The sequence below is a fragment of the Sander vitreus genome, chromosome 18, assembly GCF_031162955.1.
Source record: "Sander vitreus isolate 19-12246 chromosome 18, sanVit1, whole genome shotgun sequence".
Classification (NCBI taxonomy): Eukaryota; Metazoa; Chordata; class Actinopteri; order Perciformes; family Percidae; genus Sander; species Sander vitreus.
In genome coordinates this window covers 28819504-28835487 of record NC_135872.1, presented here as the reverse complement: position 1 = coordinate 28835487, position 15984 = coordinate 28819504, and the positions used below count along the sequence as shown (strand labels likewise).

The following is a 15984-nucleotide window of genomic DNA, read 5'->3' as shown; positions in this document are numbered from 1 at the left end:
TGTGTGTGTGTGTGTGTTTTTAAACACTTTCTCACTGACGTCCAGTGGTATATAACTGCAAATAGTTTTAGGTGTGTGCAGGTATTTAAGTGGTTATGCGTCATATTAAGTTAGGTTGTTTCTAGCGGCAACTTTGGCGCCTCTTGGGACCTCATCTCCCAGAGTTCCTTTCCAAAACAAACAGTGAGAGTACGACGTCAGTGACTGGCAGCCCTCAGCTGCGTAGCGTAAATTTGCCCTTCTTCAGTTTGTTTAGTTTTTTTGTGTCTTTTTCTTTGGACTTGAAGTTGAACGGTCTTCTTGCTAAGTCAAATCTTAATTGTTTAACTAAATTCCAATAGCTGTTGTAGATATTAATGTATCTGAGAATATGGATAGCAAACCACAGGGAAATGTGTCATACAAAAAAAAATGAAGGAGAGAACCCCTGAGAGAGTTTGCACTGAGTGACAGATGCTAGTGGAATGGCAGCCTACCCATCAGGCCTTGTATAGTCTCCCGGTACACGTGGGCCCACCAGCCTTACCACTGACCTCGACAAGGGATGACAGAGTGATCCACAACAGAAACACTAACAGAAAAACCCACTTAAGACCGTTTACCAAGGTAAGAAATTCCTATTTCTTTATTACATTCAACAGTACAGTACACTGAAATTGCACATTTTCACCAGATATAGCAGCATTCTGACTGGCAAATGGACTAATCAATAGGCACATCCAAAACATTTAAATAGAAATACACGCGTACAGATGTGTCGGGCCACTTTCTGACCCTATTCAAATTCCATTTAAGCTATTAATTTACATGCCTCATTAAAACAAATCCTACACCGCTAAAACACACCGTCCTTTCCCCAAGGACAGACGTATGGTAAGTCAAACGCAGCAGCGCCTGTCTTCAACAAACACAACAATATGAAAGGAAAAAAACTCACCCGTTTATACTCTCACACAGTATGTGCCATTCAGTGCATTCCAGGAGTTGTAAAAGCCTTTGTTTGCTTTTATAGTTTCCTTCAGTCGACTACTTCACTTCAAATGTTTCCTTTATTACCCTGTCAGTCACTATTTTGGGTTGAGCAGGTGGAGAAAGAGCCATAGCTATAGCTACAGCGATAGCCAGCCCTCCTGTCAATAAAAATCATGTTCCCATACAACTAAACTGCATTCTTAACTAGGTTTCGAGGGAAATGTATTTAGTCGGAGTTCGACACAGGAAGTTCATCAACGGTTGTATTCCGAGCTGGACATGTCTCGCTGCTGCACTGCATTCTGGTCTACCGAGTAGAGCTGGGTATCAAATTTAAATACATTTGACACCGAAATCAGTTGGTAGAACCAAAAACTAAAAACTGTCAAGTATCAAAAGGTGGCATCAGGTAGTTTTGTATTCTTGATAACCTCCCCAGTTCAGACCAAAGATGCACAACGAGTTAAAACGTGCAGCTCCTTGCATCACGTGGGTCCGCAGCGTTCTGAACCCTGCCAGCTCACACCAACGTGACCAGACCAGACCACCGTCTCCAGAGCAACGACTCGTTGTACTTACCTAACTTTTTGTAGCTAAATATATAATTTGTTGCGTCTAAATGAGAATGTGGATAACGTTAGTGATAGTGAGATGCTTGCTACAGTTACATCCCTAGTGATGACTAGGGATGGGTACCGAAACCCCGTTCCACTACGGAACTGGTTCCTACGCAACCGGTAGGAATCGGACCGGATTAGAACGCAAATTTTGGTTCCTCATCATGTGTTGACTGAAATATTTTCCCTCGGTCGCTCCGAAACGGACGTAAAAATATCATACTTTCTCTGTAGTCTACCGTTAGCTAACTACTGTTAATGTAGACTTTTTTTTAAACTTTACTTTTAAAATGCCGTATTTTCCCTCTGGGCTCACCAACACGGACGTAAAAGCATATTAACCATTCACTGCACGTGATCGCTAGTAAACATATTACATCTTTGATGTCATTTCAGTTTTTCAAGAATCGGTTTAGGAATCGGGATCGTTTTAAAAGTATCAGTTCGGCATCGGAATCGTAAAAATCCAAACAATACCCAACCCTAGGGATGAATCGGCGAAAACACGTTTTTATTCTGCAATTCCCTGATTTGTCCTAGGTGCTCCCCCTCTCTCTCTAGCTCGCTCCACCGTACGTGCTTGTTGGCGCACGTTGAGCCTCTGTTAACAGCTTGTAACAGAAATAAAATGGATTATCATTTTATTGTAGCTGGCTTTACTAGATGACTTCTCTATTGGCTGTTGAAACAGGAGACGTCTCTTATGTTCTAAAATCAGCCTCTGGAGACTCCACCAGCTGACTTCTCTATTGGCTGTTGAAACAGGAGACGTCTCTTACGTTCTAAAACCAGCCTCTGGAGACTCGACCAGCTGACTTCTCTATTGGCTGTAGAAACAGGAGACGTCTCTTATGTTCTAAAACCAGCCTCTGGAGACTCCACCAGCTGAGTCGCAGCGACACCATCAACTGGTTTGAGTCGGGCTGAGACGGGCCGGTTCAGACCGCTGAAACTTTTCTCTGCGACGTTCTGAAACGGTTTACTCTCGTTGCGAATCTTTGGTCTGAACTGGACTCAAAGGAGATATATGGTTGTTAATCTACAATTACTTTGTGACAGAGACAAAACAGCCAGCTGCCTCAGTTGGTAGTTCGTGAAATACAATAAACTGAATCAAAGAATCTGCACAGACTTTAGGGCAACTGGACTTCCAGTGTACAAGACAAGCAAATATGTTGCATCAGGATTCAAGTCTCAAAAATATCAACTCCCATCTGCTGTTGGTGGAGTCTTTCTAAATGACCTGCTCCCATTGTAAACTATGCACGGCACTGAAACTACTTTCAGTACAGCCACCATGTTTCCCCCTTTTCAATATGGGAAGCAAATGCCTTTTAAACTTGGCCACAATGAGAGAAATTAAAGCTGGAGGTTTCAGCAGCGATGAAGCCTCTTTGGTTAGATGCAAAAAAAACACGTCTTCCACATGGCGAGTCCAGCTGCCTTGACCAATCTGACATGCCATGGCCGATTGAGAATCTTCACACACACACCCTGATTGTTGTTGAACGTCAGAACGAAACAGTAGGTCAGAACGCCATCAGCACTGCGTTAAAACACTGCAGGGGTGTCACTGCACAGAGCACCAGCAAGGAAACGCAAGGCCGTCCGCTTCAAAAAACTAAAGACTGACCCTGACTCAACTCTTGCAATGCCATCTGGCAGTGTAGTGAACTGGCCAATCAACGCGCACACTAGGGCTGAGCAACATCAGGGTTCTTACTGCATAGGGAACGTTTTGGCATAGCCCCAAAGAGGTTTTAGCAAGCGCAAAAAGAAATTTGTGGCAAAAACGTTCCTTCTTGGTAAAAAAGTAACTTATTATGCTGTTCATATTTTATTTATTTTGAATTTTGTTTTTTCCTTGACATAAATTAAGAGGTTTTCACCATAAGGTTGTGCCTGAAAATGTATCAGAATGCAGGAAATTAAGTCTCTGACACTCAAAATGTCCTGGGGGAAGACCCCCCCCCCCCCCCTTCATATGTGTATCCCAAAAAGCCCTTTCTAAGCCAGGAAAAAGTCAGAATATATTGATGTATGAGGCTAGATATCGTCTTAGATTTTGGATATCGTAATATCGTGTTGTCTTTTCCTGGTTTTAAAGGCTGCATTATAGTAAAGTGATGAATATTATGAACTTACCAGACTGTTCTAGCTGTTATTTGTCTTTACCCACGTAGTCATTGTATCCACATTATTGGTGATTATTTATCAAAATCTCATTGCGTTAATATTTTGTGAAAGCACCAATAGTCAACCCTACAGTATCGCCGCAATGTCGACATCCATGTACTGTATTTGGTCAAATCCATGCAGTCTAACTCTACCATTCCCCTCACAGCTGTCAGGACAGAATATGATGATGAATTATCTGCCTTTTAGCACACTGTATCTGGAAGTACCTTTCTGTCAAGTACCAAAAGCTTTTGGAAGAAACATTTCACACATCCAACAATTTTCCTGCGCAGGTTTGAAAATATCACAAACTTGGAAAAACGGAAAATCCTGCACTCGGCTCTTGCTTATAGCATTTACTATTTATTAAACCACCAAAACATTGGATCTCGTTAATAAATGGTGATGCTATAAGCGAGAGCAGAGTGCAGGATTTTCCTTTTCATCAAGTACACAAAGCTGACATTGAATGTCTAGTAAGCGTGTCTACTAAGTGAAACTTGAGTTTAGATTATTTTATCACAGACATATAGTATCCCCATTTACGTTAACATCTTTCCAATTTTAAGCTGTATTTTATTTAGGCAAAGTTCTTGTGTAGCTGTTTAGATTTAACACTTGGCAAGTTTGGCTTCTTTTGTAAAAAAAAAAAATTAAAAAGGATTTTGTAGAAAATAATGTTTATGTTCCTAAAGTAAGGGGTCAAGAATGTACTATTTCAGCACTGAAGCTCGGGTAGCATGGCAAAAAAATTAAACGTGGCCGGGTTGGCTCAGTGAGTAGAGCAGGCGCACATATGTTTAGAGGTTTATGCCTCGACGCAGAGGTCCAGGGTTTGACTCCGACCTGTGACGATTTCCTGCATGCCCCCCCCCCCTTTCTCACCTGTCCATTAAAAGGCGGAAAAGCCCAAAAAATAATCTTAAAAAAAGAAAAAAGAATTCAAACAATACAGAGGTATACAAATCGAATAATATTATAAACCATGGTGCACATGTGTTTCAGTATCTGATGAGCCTTTAAACTCCCCGATGCGTTCCATTTTCTCACTGGTACCTGGAGCAGCAGCAGCCCCTTGCCTATTCTGTAACGCAGTGCTGGTTTTCTGGTTCTGAACACACGCCGAGAGAAGTATACCACCAAACAACAAAATGGGCCCGGAACTGCATGGTACATTATGTAAAGATGCGTTTTGACAGTGTTGAAGTGTTGAGGGTGGATTGTTCCTTCAGACCACCGAGCGATGCTCCCCGCACACGTACACGGCGCTTGGCTGGATGCGCCTCTTCGTGTTACCCGGCAGCTGAGGAAGAAACTTGAAGTACTTGGGCATCAGGTCGAGGCAGGCATCGCGGAACTTCTTGATCCGCCAGTAGTAAATGAGAGGGTTGAGGGCTGACTTGAGGTAGCACAACCACAGGACCCATGTGCTGATTTGGAAAAAGCTGTCTTTGTGGTAGAAGCCGTCACTGAAGGTAGCTACCAGACTGTAGGCAGTGAAAGGCGCCCAGCACACTGTAAACACGGAGAAGAGGATGAGGATGGTGGTGAAGGCACGGGTCTTGAAGCTCATGTCGATGTTCATTTGGAAGGGCCTCTGGAGGCTCAGCAGGCCCAGTTTGCTGGCCTGGCTCAGACAAATGCTGTCTGTGTGGCTGTGGATGCGGATGGCATTGTGGCGGATGGTGTTCAGGATCCCCATAAACGTGTACAGCATGACCATGAAAGGTAGGAAGAAGAAGACTAGCAGTAGGATCAATACGTAAGTGTGGTAACCAGGCTCAACGCTGTAGCCAAACACACACTGAGGGGCCCTGGGAGGGATCTGTAGGGGAGGGGAGCCAACAGCCAGCGGGAAACAGAAAACCAAAGAGAGTCCCCATGTGACCACTATGAGCACCTTAGCTCTCTGTGGGCTCAGCTTATCTTGCTTCTGGACAATAATAAGAAAACGGTCTATGCTTATTATAAGCAGTATGGCCACGCCCTCCATCACAAAGAACCAAAAGAGCATGGCCGAAACTCGACAGAAAACGTCTCCGAAAATCCACTGGGTGGTCATGACGGTGACCAGGGCGAAGGGCATGTTCAGGATGGCCAGCATCATGTCCGCAAACGCCAGGCTCGCCAAGAGGATGTTGATGGCCGAGCGCATGGCCGATCTCTGGTACACCATCAAGCACACCACCATGTTTCCCAACAGGGCCAGAAGCAGGATGGCCACCATGGCGAAGCAGAAGAAGACCTGCAGCGGTAGGCCGACGCCTCGCAGGCTCGCCGGGGCCTCCGCCGTCGGGGGCGACCGGGAGCCCATGGAGACGTTCTCCATCGGCGGCCTCTCGGAAAGGTTCAGCAACCCCGTAACGAGGCGGCAGAGACTGGCGTTGGTGTCCCCTGCCTCTGGAAGGGGAACAGTAGTGGAGTGAACCATTCTTCCCCAGGGTGAACCGGCATCGTTGCTGCTGAGCTCACGCTGACCATGATGCCATAGGTGCAGGTATTCCCAGCTCAAGGCAACATGGCGGCGTCTTCATGGCTGTGAGACCCTACGACACAAAAATGTAGTCAATGCCAAGGAAACAAAAAACACATGGCACGCTAGCATCATTTTAATTAAAATTCCCTTGGAGTTGTAATGACAGTGAGTCTGTAATCCAGTCAGAGTTATATGCCTGCATCTCCCCCATTAATTCACACGGCCATCTCTCTCAAACCTGCTGAATATGACTAATTATTAGTTTTTGACACTGAAAGCAGTGTTTAGATGCTAAATATAGCTTCAAAGTAGAGATGTTCTGATACCAATACCAGTATCGCCACTGATACTGCCTAAAACGCTGGTATCAGGAAGTACTGGAGTTTATGCACCGATCCGATACCACGTAATAAAGCCCTAAAGAAAATCTACGTTAAAGTAGTTTATTTATGTTCTTTTTCCGTTATAACTGACTGTCAAACTGGAGAATAACAGAAAGTTCTGGGTGTTCATGTTTCACAAAGAGTTTAACCTGAGCCAGACCAACAACAAAGATAGAAATCATATCACATCCATACAGGGATAGTAGTATACAGCTGTTAAAACATAATAAAACATAACACACTGGTATCGGATCAGTACTCGGTATCGGCCGATAAGCAAGTTCAGGTATCAGAATCGGTATCGGGAAGCAAAAAATGGTATCGGACCATCTCTACTTCAAAGTGTTTGAATTAGCTTTACAGCCATTTCCAACTGATGTATATGCTGACTACTTCCTGTCCTTTTCACAGACGCTGATCACAATTAGTTCAACTTGTATCAAAGCACGACAAACTCAATTACAGTGTCATGACGACTAAAGCTAAAATGAACTGTGGAACTTGGCACACTGAAGTCTTCCCTTGGTTTTTGTAGTCTTTACTACAACTGAGTACATAAGAAAATGTGTGTAGGGTAAGCTGAGAGAGTTTGATGACCGTCAGGCAAATTAATTCAGAATTTGACATTAATCTGAATGTGATACACATTTGAAGTAAATAAAGTCAAAGTAATAGTTCAACATTTTGGGAAACACACATATTCACTTTGAAAGTGGATAAGATAGATGAAAAGATCTAGAACCAATCCCATGTCTGTGTGTTAAGTAGAGCTTTGCAACTCAGTTGTTTAATCTAGAAGAACCACAATTTGTCATTTTACGAGGGGGGTGTGGACAGGAACTGTATCTTGGCGCTTCTTAGGCTGGGATTCGATGCACCGTGTTCTGGCCGTGCCTGGGTTTTCTTTCCCTCATACCACAGGGGGACCATTTCAGAAGCGTAGTTTTCTGGCTGCCCAACTTGCAGATTGGGTTCTTTCTCCTGGATATTTGTGCTTCTACCATTAAGGTAAGTAGGCCAAGTCTTCGCAGTTGAATGGTTTCTTCCATTACGTGCAGTTATGAACAACATGGATCAAAGATGTATGGCTGTTTCAGTTGTTCAAATAAAGAATGTTTAGGGGGGGTCCCAGGTTCAAATCATCCAATATAATAATGATAAAAATAATCATTTTGTAATTAAAGATGTAAAAGGTATGGACATTTCAAAAAGGGTAGGACAAGAAAAGCATCTTGCTTCATCCTACTCCCTTTCGGACTAGAGTATTTGTTTGTTTTGCTTATTCTTCCTTTTTTATAGTGAAATACTTTTGATACTTGTATTTTAAGTTCTGATTTAGTTTAGTTTTTTGTATGTTGTTCGAAATAAACATTTAATTCATTCATAGTGAAGTGGTGTGATATAAAGTACGATCGAGGGTCTGCACAGGATGTTTATTTTGAAAATTGACCGGATGCTCTTGCCGTTCTACTTCCTGTCCTGCCTGTGCAGCTCTGTCTAAAATGGACCTAGTGCAGACCGTTCTGCTTCTGAAACACGCTGCGTCACGTCTGGTGAAATCACGATCGCTCCAATGGCCGTGGCCGGCCAGAGCGCCACGCAGACACACCGGGGGGGATTTAGGGGTTAAGAGGTTTGTACCATCAAGCCTGTACAGACGCCAGAGCTAAAACCTGTGCTCACCGACTGTATCTGGAAAACCACCAGAAGATGAATACACTGCTGTTCATCAAAACAAAATGGTTACTTTGGACAACTGCCTCTGAAAATACAAATGGTCACTTTTACATTTCTGTTTGTATATGAATTAAACAAACAAGATACAACACGGTATTTATTGATCTTTAGAGGTGTTTGAACTGTGGACAGAACCAGGCTAGCCGTTTCTTTTTTTTCCCCTTCCAGTCTTTATGCTAAGCTAGGCTAACCCTGTCCTGACAACAGCTCAGTACTTAACACAAGGGCTGTGCAATGAAACGACATGAATTAATCCTAATGATCATAAAAACAGATTAATATTGGGAATTAGGGCTGGGCGATATGGACAAAATCAAATATCACGATATTTTTGACCAAACACCTCGATGTCGATATTGCAACGATATTGTAGTGTTGACAATTGGTGCTTTCACAAAATAGCTTCCACATTTAGATTTTAGATAAATAACCATCATAATGTGGATATAATGACTAAGTGGGTAAAGGCAAATAATAGAACAGCTACAGAACAGTCTGGTAAGTTCAGACGATGACATCACTTTACTGTAACGCAGCCTTTAAAACCAGGAAAAGACTAATCTTACCATGTAACGATATTACAATTCTTCAAAATGTAAGACGATATCTAGTCTCATATCACGATATCGATATAATAATGAAATATTGCCCAGCCCTATTGTGAATGAAAATAAAAAAGTTAAAAACAGCAAAAGCATAAGTGGAAATGTCACAGTTTGAGCGGTTTTCACTGTTGATTTGTTTAACGGTTTCACAGTTTAAGTTAAATAGATAAACATCTTTGCAAAAGTCACCGTGTAATCACGTTAAATAATCGTGATTTTAATGTTGACCAAAATAATCGTAATTACGATTTATTTCCATAGTGGAACTTAACAGACAGACTCTCAGTGCTATTAATCTTCTCATTTCATCTCAGAGGAAAGGTTATTTCCCAACGAGGAGTGTTGAGGTATATTATAAACGAAAAAGAAATAAAACATCTCTTGTGTTTGCCTGAAACGTTAAAGTGCGTTTCCTAACCGCTGCCAGTAACCAGCGGCCAGCGTCCAACTGGGGACAATAAAAAGCCTTATCACTTGTATAAACACTGGACACTGTTATTTCAGGCTGCCTGGCAGCATTTACAATGGCCAAGCATCAAATGCCAAATAATAAAACATGCTGCAGAAAAGTCCATTTTCATTTGCACATACGTGAAGTTCTCTTCCATAATTTGTAGTCCTGTGTGGGTTTAAAAATCAAGCATATACAATGATAGGCAATTATTATGAGAAGAGTGCACGTCAGCCCTTTATGTGGTGTTGAAACACAGGTTGGATTCTGCTTTGATATGTATCCATTCAACAGATAGCCTTATCTCGTGTCACAAAGCCAGCGCAGAGAGAAAGGCTGTAGTAAGGAGATAAACCGGCTGGCAGCTGGGAGGGGGGGGAACCTTTGCTTTCTTCATACGACGATGACAAGCCATTTATCTGCTGCAGTTACCCACTGCTCCATCACATACTGGTTTAATGTCGGCCTACTTCCTGCTCCATTCACCTCACATCCATATACATGGCTCAGGGCATCATTTGGATTGGAACAATTCTGATTGTTCCTTTTGATTCTGGTTCTTATCGATGCTTGATTCTGATTCTTTGAGGGGTGGAGTTGAAACGGGTCACATGCTTATTTCACAGATAAGAGGAACATTTTGATTCAATGGTGATTCCCAGTTTTACCGGGCTTTTTCAATGTAAAATAAAGCCAGACTTTAGAGAACCTCTTACTGAGCTCCATGGCTGCAACACAACAAGCGCCTGGAAGTACGGCGGCCGCTACAGAAACCAAAACTTACGCATATTAAATTTGGAACCGATGATCTGATTCAAAACCATTGGAAGCGTAATTTTCGAAACGATTCCAACTTAGAACCGGTTCTTGATGCCCAATCCTAATTACAGCGCTGACCATACTGTGCAGCAGTCAAACTCTTCGTGGAAGGTAATACTACATCTCTTTCCTTTCCTTTAGGGGTTGGAGTGACCTAAAATGTTAAAATAGCCACTTCAGCTTCCAAGCAATCAAGTAAACCTGCAGATAAAAAGAAATTGGATGATTGGGTACTTGGCATTCTAACAGACTGGGGGGGGGGGGAATTGTTCAAATACCGTATGTGGCAACGCAATTATGCAGCGGAGGTTTGCAGAGAGAATAAGCTGAGTGCTTTTCAGCCACATCTCGTAACCTAATAACCACAAGGAGACAATGTGACAACAAGGAGACAATGTGTACTGGAAACCTGCCTATTGTTAGGGTTAACCCTAACTCTATCCATGATGGGAAGATTTGATAGTTTATGGCAATAACAACCTGTCAGAGTGTACCTTATTGGTTTCAGGTGGCATTGGTCAACAATGATGATCTTACTGTGGGGGAAATGATTGCTGCATATTTGCCAACATAAGAGCAGATGGAGATGAATAGTTACAGCAGACTCTATAATATAGTATCTGTGGAAAGAAATACATTTGTAAAATTGAAATTAATACACTGAAGATTAACCTTAACACATTTTAAGATATGGATTGAGAGAAGTCGGAGTATATAGACCACAGTTTCTGCAGGTTTCAATTTTTTTCATTCCCCATAGCTGAAGAATAATGTCTGTGGTAAACCTGAAAGAGACTCGCGCCAATAACACCAAAGCTGATTGGCTGCAATAGAAGTTACATGTTGGTCTCATTTGTAGTTATAATACAGGGACATTATATTTGGACTAGCAAAGAAAGAAATACAACACCACGGAATCAAAACTAAACATTAGAGGCGTTGCATGGACGTAGGAGAATTAGACTTTTTAAAGCCTAACATTTTGATTTTGAAATGTTAGACTTTTAAAGCCCAAACCATATCCATTTAGAAAGATTTCAACATTTAAATCATATTTCAGTGGCATTTAAAATTCAACATCTATTATTCAGCAGTGATACAATTTCACAATTAGGTACTCAGATGCTCATAGGATCCGTACAGTGGAAAGATTAAAAGGATGTCTTTGCTTGAATAACAAGCCCAGTTGTGTTCACTTTTAGTATTAAGTTTGGTGTGTGTTGTTATAATGGGCATGCCGTAGAATATAGCCTATACATCAGTGCAGTGTTGTGACTATAACTAATTCTTATAGGTGTAGACGCACAATGCTGGTGTCCCTGGAGGAGAGAAGAGATCGGATTTAAACTATATTCATAAGGCAAATTACATCCGAGCCTTTCAACAACTGGTGGCGGTGCTAAATCTGGGAGAGACAGAGCTCAGCTGTCTGGGTAATTGACTCAAATGTCGGGAAAATCCAAAGCAAATACAAATTACACCTTATTCCCACCGCGCTTCCACTTCATCGACAACCAATAAAATCAATTGAGGCCAGCCCCAGCAGATGTTGACTCTGACAGCCTGGCTGGTAGGAGCTTCTTCAGAAACCGAGGAGGTGTTTGGAACGTTACAGCCTCGACTGCGTCGTTGTTGCCACCAAAATGGTTGAGACGACAAACAAGAGATTGGTGGAGAGTCCGCGGAGAGTTTTACCTCCCGAGAGCAGCGGCTGTTTGCAACAGAGAGCCTAACGTACATTTTGCGTCTTCATTTTCGGTATTTAACCACCATATTTGAGAAACAATTTTTTTTTATCGTGTCGTCGACAGACCCTGGTTGGGTTCAAACGGATATTACCTGCTTCGTTCTCCCATGTCGGTCGCTCAGGAGCGGGCGAAGTGCTCGAGCTCAGTCCTCCATATGGTACATCTCCTCGCCAAAAAAACCTGCTGTCTCCTCCTCGTTGTAGTCAAGACCTCAAACAGTTGTTCTACCAAACGAGCAGGCCTTTTCAATATGTAACATTAGGCCCTGGAGCTGTGTAGTTTTAACGGTGCGACAGCCGCCCGGCGATGCCACTATAACGTTACACACACAACTGAAGTCGTAGTTAAAGTCAAATCCGCATTTGGTTAGTCTCGCTTTGTTTCCAGGGGAGTATGAGAGAGGCAGCGCTGATTATCCACGTTTGTTTCTAAAGCGAGTAAATATTAAGCTTCTTTTCATCCTTTTCCTTCATACAGATGTGAGATGTAGGCGGCCCCTCATCCACCATCACCGAGTGTATCAGCCTATGTAGCCCAAATTATCAGTACACTGTTACAAACTACACTCCCAACTATCGCCTAGTCCGGCAAGGCAACGAGCCTAAACAAACAGCACTTCCTGTCTGGACTTTCAAAATAAGGAGTTGAGTCAGACGACCCCGTCTATTCAGTCTATGAGCTACATAAGTGCATTTTTAATTCTACAGTTACAAATGTTGGACTTTTGCCAGCTCATTCTGATATTAAGACTATTTATATTAAAATGTGACTGTTTTAGGCAAATATATTTATATTTATTAAGTTAAGTTAAAGTACAATAGCCCATCAGACAGTTGCATAATCAGCATGAAAAGGTCAGTGTAGCAAGAATGTAGAATACTTCTGTGCAATACAAGTGAAGACTAGTAGACCACAATGTTTTGTCATATCTGTTAAAGTTAAAGTACATTAACTCAGGTTATAATGCAGTAAAAAACAAGATGTATATCAGCAAGTGATTCAGTTGAAATGACTTCCAGCTACATCGTTTTTGAGTCACATATACCACCATATTCTTTTTTTTAATATAGCCTAGCTGCAGCTTCATTTTGTACTAAGTGCCAAGATTCCCCTCAGCATGTTTATATTAATTAAATTTTCCAGAGAAGCTTTTTTTTTTTTTTTTTTTTTTAAGTTTGCTTTACTCTTATTTTGAAGGCAGAACAGCAAAGCGTCGGGCAGCAGTCGCCCCCCCCCTCAGTGAGTTTGACGCAGCTTTGTATTCAGTGATAACTGACACCAGCAGCAGCCAGTTGCATGGGCAGAAGCAGACTGTTCACGGGTTACGCCCCATTTCCAGCCTCGTCCAATAGAAACGACAACCTGTCCAAATGGGCGTGGCTTGGTTGGAGGAAAGCCTTTTTTTGGGCACGTGCGGGTGTGTGGTGGGAAAGACGACAAATGGACCGGACTACAAAAGTAAGCTCAGTGCTATCACAATGTTGTTTACTGTGTGGTTGAGCTATGAACATTATTTTAAAATGATTTCAACACAACACAATTGTTACTGGTTAGAGTGCAGAAACATGACCTGAGCACAACCCTGTACATGGTTTGACGTAAACTATGAAAGTGAACATTTCAGCTGAGTATGTTTGCTGGCAGGCCGGGTATGGCCCACTGTTTGCCTACCACTTAGTGGAAAAGCTATCAGTCTTTGTTAGCTACGACTTCATTTTATTTCTTTATCCAAAAGCCCGTCCAAATGATATACTGGCCATGTGCCATTGGAACCCAACGGCTGTGTTAGCCTGTAAAAGACGGATGGACACAAAACCTTTCCTCTGAAGAGTGCTATTATAAAATATTATTATGTGCCTTGGAAGTAGGGTTGGGCATCGTTTTGATAGAACAATTCTGATTCCAATTCTTTGAGGGGTGGAGTTGAAACGGGTCACGTGCTTATTTCACAGGTAAGTGGAGAAGAGGAAAATTGTATTTGTATTAGGGCTGTCAATCGATTAGAAAATGTAATCTAATTAATTACATACTCTGTGATTAATTAATCGCATACATAATTAACAGTGCCTGAACCGATACTTTTTAATAGTTAAAAAAAAAGAAAGGTACTAAACAACAGTTGGCGACATTAAAGAATTTGTTTATTGCTAAGGCCATATGGTCAAAATGAAATGATTTAATAATAATGTAATAACTATAACAATAACTTATTTCACTAGTAAATAACTGTTGAACGACAAAAAGAACCACCAGATGGGAAAAGGACATTTAACAATAACTTTGAATGCACCACGACGCTGTAAATTACGAGTGTCATTGAACGCACCGTCTGTGTTTTTCCGACAACAGCAGCTGCAGATTGTTACATCCCGGTGTTGAATCCTCTACAGTAAAACACAGTCACACTTTACACCGTTTAGCGTTATTTAGTAACTACAGCCTTGGAACTGAAAAACATTTTGCAGAATATGTTACATACCCCCTGGAGTCCTCCAAAGTACCCCTAGGGGGACACGGACCCCCATTTGAGAAACACTGTTCTACATTGTTAGGCAATAGTTCAACAGTTTAGGAAGTAGCCCGTGCTGATTAAGGGGGTCAGCTTCTCCTCTGAACGCGTAGCTCCTATGGCACCATTCTGATGCTACCAAGCCATCAGCTCCCGTTAGCATCCCGTTAGCATCCCATTGACTCCCATTCATTCTGACGTCACTTTGACAGAGAATACCTTTACATCTGAAGCGTTTAAAGACTCTATTTGTCCGTTGTTAATGTATAAAAGGCTCCATTACCTTGTAGCTCACGTTATGGCTCCGTAGCAGACGTTTTTATAACAATAGGCTAACGATTGGGTCATAACCACGAGACTTCCTGTCTCATAGTAGAGGAGTTACCGTATAGTACAGGAGAAGCTCTCAGGCAGTTTGGACTTCCATTAGCTGTTTAAGTGTAATGACTAATGTTAACTATCATTTTAGTGATCAATAATGAGCCTGTGTCTATGTTATCTCCTTACATATACCTACGCTCTCCGTCTCTGCTAGATTGGGAATGATTGAGATTTCTCTTGGCACAGCTACCAGAAGACTTCATCACATCTCTGTCTTTGAGCTCAGTAACGCTCAGCCATCACCGGAAAAGAGCTTCTAATAGCCTTCACTGGTCTCTGTCCAGAGACACGGGACCTGTTGGTCCATTTTATATATGTCAATGGTGCTGATTTGCTTTCTTTGAGAGAGTGAGCTGTGAGTACGACTGTCCAGCGCTGGGTTTAGGACATGGTTAGCCTAGCTTAGCATGAAGACTGGAAGCAGGGGGAAACAGCTAGTCTGGTTCTGTCCAAAGTGAATAAACACACTTAACACCGCTAACGGTGGGTGTCCACATACGCTTTGTTTTCACGGACGGGATCGCACGACCAGAATTGCACGCTAGTGGGCTCGCCACCAGTTTCTCTTCACTGAAACAAACGCGTCACGTGGGTCTCTCTGCTTCGGGATTTCAAAACCGACCATAATGGCGGCTCGTTCGAAATACAATCCCGTATTTTACGAAAATAGTTCACCGACACGTTTCTGAAAACATTTTAAGTGAGAACTAGGCCGTGGAGTTGCTGAATCTGTCTTCGTTTCAGATCAACAAAGGTCAGTTTAAGAGATTTTCATCACATTTTCAGAGGCGGCGAGCCTCATTGGCATAAAGTTGGTTAGATTCAACTTTATGCATATTAAGGGGACGGGCGACTCGCCCCCCGCTTCTCCAAAGTCCCCACGACGCTACCAGAATGCATTGCACAGCTGCTCCCATAGAGATGAATGGGAAGCTGACAATGGACACACACCATAAAGCTCACTGATTAACATGGGAGCTTTGTTTGATCTGCTTACAAAGAGAAATGTAAAAATCATTTGTAGTTTAAGAGGAAGTTATGTGCTGGAAGAATTTATTTTCCCCGACCCATCTTTATGCTAAGCTAGGCTAAGAACATCCTGCCTCCA

The 15984-nt window shown here is 42.3% G+C and overlaps 1 protein-coding gene across 1 annotated transcript; it reads right to left on the bottom strand.

Annotated features, from left to right (window-relative positions):
• On the bottom strand, nt 1-12574 carry gpr63 (G protein-coupled receptor 63). Its single transcript, XM_078274748.1, has 2 exons — nt 12078-12574; nt 1-6313 (listed from the first exon to the last, which is right to left on the bottom strand). Exon 2 carries the CDS (start codon nt 6196-6198, stop codon nt 4996-4998), a length of 1203 nt encoding a protein of 400 aa, XP_078130874.1. The 5' UTR covers nt 6199-6313; nt 12078-12574; the 3' UTR covers nt 1-4995.
• Between the last annotated feature and the right edge of the window lie 3410 nt (nt 12575-15984).

What these genes read in the sequence shown, in the direction of transcription:
- gpr63 (XM_078274748.1), bottom strand. Translation starts at nt 6,198, where the DNA reads ATGGTTCACTCCACTACTGTTCCCCTTCCAGAGGCAGGGGACACCAAC.